This window comes from Cyanistes caeruleus, unplaced genomic scaffold (assembly GCF_971803275.1).
Source record: "Cyanistes caeruleus unplaced genomic scaffold, bCyaCae1.hap1.1 HAP1_SCAFFOLD_80, whole genome shotgun sequence".
Taxonomy (NCBI): Eukaryota; Metazoa; Chordata; class Aves; order Passeriformes; family Paridae; genus Cyanistes; species Cyanistes caeruleus.
In genome coordinates, this window is record NW_028255890.1 from 1,371,105 (window position 1) to 1,375,163 (window position 4,059).

A 4,059-nucleotide genomic window follows, 5' to 3' on the forward strand; every position below is an offset into this window, starting at 1 on the left:
CCACAGACCCTCATCCATTTACAGCCTCCCAGTGCCCTGTTCCCTCAGAGTCTCCCCCAGCGTGGACCAGCAGCAGCGCCACAGCCCCACAGGAGCTCCAGAGGAGCAGGATCAAGAGGCACCTGGGAGCCCTCAGCAACCCAGCCAGCACCACACGGGCACGAGGACACAGATGGCGGCGCTTCCTGGCTGAGACAGCGTTTGTGCCTTCAGCAGAACCACCAAAGGCCAAGGGTTTCTGGCCATTTTCCCTGCACCACTGCATGCCTGGGCAGCTTGCTGAGCTGTGATTCCCCAAGTGGAATCACATTTTCCCCGCTTCCTCTATGCCCTGTACACCATGGGCAGCAAGATAAAGGTCTTGGGAAGTGACTGCCTATTATAATATATACTATATTTATATCCTAAAAGAAAATGAAAAGAAGAAAAGAACAATATTTAAGAAACAAAAAAAATCTCTGCTGGTTCAGGTGGCCCCAGCAGACAGAGCCTGCCGGGTCAGTTGCCAGCAGAGCTCCAGCAGCGCAGCCAGCTGAGGCCCAACAGACGAGGCCGTGTCCTCCATGCCCTGCGCAGCTGAACTTGCAGGTTCTCCAAGATGGAATATCGAGCCGTCTCTACTGCCTGGGTGATGTAAAATGTTTGAATTGCCAGGTTTCCGATGGCAGGGCTGGTGTCACAAACCACGTTCTTAAGGGCTGGAAGAGAGAACAACAGAGCCACGGTCAGATTCCCAGACCTGCGGAGGCCCACGGAGAGCCCCCGGCCAGGGCCATCCCAGCCGGCTCTTGCCATGGCCAGCAGGGAGCAGGGACCAAGGGGATCAGCCCGAAGCTGCTGGCCACGAATGCCCCGCGTGAAACCTCGGAGTGATCCACCCACGCCGCCCCTCATCCGCACATTGAGCAGAGACCTTCGCAGACAGTCCAGGACTTGCAGCTCCACCCAGCAGCCCCGCTGACAGCCCGCTGCCCTCACTCACATTTGTAAATTAGCTGCAGGTCTTCTTTCTGCCCCCTCAGGAGCCGCCCGGCCATCCCTGGGAACACAGAGCCTGTCAGGGCCCCAGCGGCACAGCTCCCTGCCAGCGGCGCTGCCAGCCCTGTGCTCACACGCCCTCCCGCCCCGGCAGGGCTCAGCCCGGGCCCGTGCCGCATCCTGACTCAGCCCAAGGGCACGGCTGCCAGAGGCCGGCAGCAGCAGCCCCGAGGGCAGGCGGGGCTCCAGGGCGTGGGGCCCGGGTGCCGCTGCCGGGGCAGCAGCCGGGGCCGGGGCCGAGCTGTGGCGGGGCGGGGAGGGAGCCCGGGCTCGTGGCTCACCGATGAACCTGATGGCCGCCGCTCGCAGGGGCTCCTGTGGGCTCTGCAGGTACGGCAGGGCCCGGCGCAGGTCCTCCGCCGCTCGGTTCCTGTCCTGTGCCAGCTGGAGAGAGCGGCAGGAGGGAATGGTTGGCGCGGGCTCTGCCCCTCGGCCGGGCGCTACCTGCAGCCAGCCCCAGCCTCCCATGCCCGGCCAGCCCTGAGGCCCGGCCAGCAGCCGCTGGTGCCGAGCTCTGGAAGGGGCAGAGGGTTGGCTGCTGTCCAGGGAGCCGCGGAGCCATCTCGCCCCACAGCCCCGCTGGGCCGGGGCTCCATCGGCTAGTTGTGCTAGTATAAAAGTCTTGGAGCTAACCCTTAGCAATCCATAAGTGACGTAAAATTCTATTGAGAATGACCAGATACAACAAGTAACAAATGGAAAGCCCCTGACATAATATATTGGATTTGTGAGCCAAGAGTGTATAGGGAATTACCTCAGAAGTGGAAAAGATCCTGTACCTTAGGAGTTATACAACCCTCCTTCTTCGTTATACTGAGGTGCCCCACTGCACTAGATATTGTGCAAATATATGAAAAAGGGGATTACCATCACAAGGAGTTTAATTCTACCTTTCAGCTTGGTTGTTCTAGAGCAGAAATTGTAGTAGGTTTAAGCTAGCAGCTGGTGGTCATATAAGAGCAGTGAATTATAACACTTTCTAATGCCACAAATATTGTATGCAATTCCCTGTGAAGTTTCCTAGGAGCTGTGCCTAGAAAATGCTGCTTTGGCATGTCAGCCTTACCACTTAATTTCATTTACCCATGGTGTGCCACAGCTCTTGCATGTCGTGCCTGGGCCACAAACTCCCGAGGACGGGGCACAGAGGCAGCTGGACAACTCAGGGGATTCACATGAAATAATCTGGATGCAGCTCCCTGTCACGATCCGCAAGGTGGGATTCGTGATGTGGTTCTTTTAGTCGGTCTTAGAGTACAAAAGATTATCAGCAAAGCAAGGACTTAAACAGCAAAACACACTTTATGGAGTGTTCATCAGCACTAATATGCGATAGAGGGAGAGAAAGGAGAAAGCAAAGCATAAGGAAAAGAGAGTAAGGGGATTAGAGCTACCAACGTCAAAGTCCACTCAGCCGTCCAACGATGCAGAGTCTTCTGTCCATTGGGGAGATCTCAAAGGAAGGTAAGTTTGGGGTATAATTTTATAGTCTTCTGCAAAGCGAGGGGCGCAGGGCCAAAGCCAGAGGAGATTGATGATCATTGTGATGAATTCCATTGCGCGGGGAGCAGGTGTAGGGTACAGAGCGATCCATGTCTTGCAAGTCTTTGCTCACCAGCAGGAACGAGGGCAAGGTGTTGTGGAAAACCCATTGCACAGGGTACCACGCACAAGCCTCTGCTCACCAGCAGGAACGAGAGCCATGAGTCCTGGTGAACTCGTTGCACAGGTTACCAAACCTCTGCTCACCAGCAGGAACGAGGGCAGTGTACCGTGCAACGTCCTGCAAACAATCACTGAGCAAACATCCATCTCAGCTAGGCCCAAAGCCCCAAACCAAGTCCCTTGTGATATTCAGGGTCTCAGTCTCTGTCCTTGAGACGGTTGTGAGACAGATGAGGGAATCTTCAGACCGTCTCTTACACCTACCAAATTCCAGAAACATCCCACAAAATCTTGACAACTTTCCACACAATCTCAGAAAAATATCTCAAACTACTTCAAGTCAACTCAACATCCCTCAAAAGTCCAAAAGCATCCCAAAAATTTCAGGAAACATCCCACAAAATTCCCAAAACCTTCTCAAAACCCTTCCAAATTCCAGAGACATCCCACAAAATCTTGACAACTTTCCACACAATCTAGGAAAAATCCCTCAAAATTCTTCATGCCTCCTCAAAATCCTTCAAAATTTCAAAAAATCACATGAAATTCCAGAAAGATCCCACAAAATTCTCAAAATCATCTCAAAACCCTGCCAAATTCCAGAAACATCTCACAAAATCTTGACAACTATCCACACAATCTAGGAACAATCCATCAAAATTCTTCATGTCTCTTCAAAATCCCTCAAATTTCCAAAAAAATGCCACAAAATTCCAGAAACATCCTACAAAATCCCCACAAATTTCCACACAAACTAAGAAAAGTCCCTCAAAATTGTTCAAGTGTCCTCAACATCCCAGAACATTACAAAGAAATGCCACAAAATTCCAGAAAAATCTTGCAAAATTATTAAAATTTTCTCAAAATCCTACAGAATTACACAAAAAATCCCACAAAATTCGAGAAACATCCCACAAAATTCCCGAAAACTTCTCAAAACCATACCAAATTCCAGATAAATTCCACAAAATTCCCAAAATCTTATCAAAACCCTACCAAATTCCAGATAAATTCCACAAAATCTTGACAACTCTCCCTACAATCTCAGAAAAATACCTCAAAATCCTTCAAGTCAACTCAAAATCCCACAAAATTCCACAAAAATCCACAAAATTCCAGAAACATTGCACAAAATCCCCAAAATCATCTCAAAACCCTACCAAATTCCAGAAACATCCCACAAAATCTTGACAACTTTCCACACAATCTGGGAATTATCCCTCAAAATTCTTCATGTCTCTTCAAAATCCCACAAAATTCCACAAAAATCCCACAAAATTCCAGAAACCTCCCACAAAAATCCCCAAAACCTTATCAAAACCCTACCAAATACCAGAAACATCCCACAAAATTCCC

General features: G+C 50.5%; 1 protein-coding gene across 1 annotated transcript; it reads right to left on the bottom strand.

Annotated features, from left to right (window-relative positions):
• Window positions 1-373: 373 nt before the first annotated feature.
• LOC147646770 (uncharacterized) lies at window positions 374-1,603 on the bottom strand. The gene is made up of 3 exons (XM_086873001.1): window positions 1,320-1,603; window positions 983-1,039; window positions 374-698 (listed from the first exon to the last, which is right to left on the bottom strand). Exons 1-3 carry the CDS (start codon window positions 1,504-1,506, stop codon window positions 499-501), a joined length of 444 nt encoding a protein of 147 aa, XP_086729127.1. The 5' UTR covers window positions 1,507-1,603; the 3' UTR covers window positions 374-498.
• Between the last annotated feature and the right edge of the window lie 2,456 nt (window positions 1,604-4,059).

Bases quoted from the DNA above. Each gene is read 5' to 3' on its own strand.
- LOC147646770 (XM_086873001.1), bottom strand. From the start codon at position 1,506: ATGGGAGGCTGGGGCTGGCTGCAGGTAGCGCCCGGCCGAGGGGCAGAG. The intron at 1,040-1,319 runs GTGAGCCACGAG...CTGTGTTCCCAG, and splicing joins GGCGGCCATCAGGTTCATCG to GGATGGCCGGGCGGCTCCTG. The intron at 699-982 runs GTGAGTGAGGGC...TCTCTCTTCCAG, and splicing joins CCTGCAGCTAATTTACAAAT to CCCTTAAGAACGTGGTTTGT.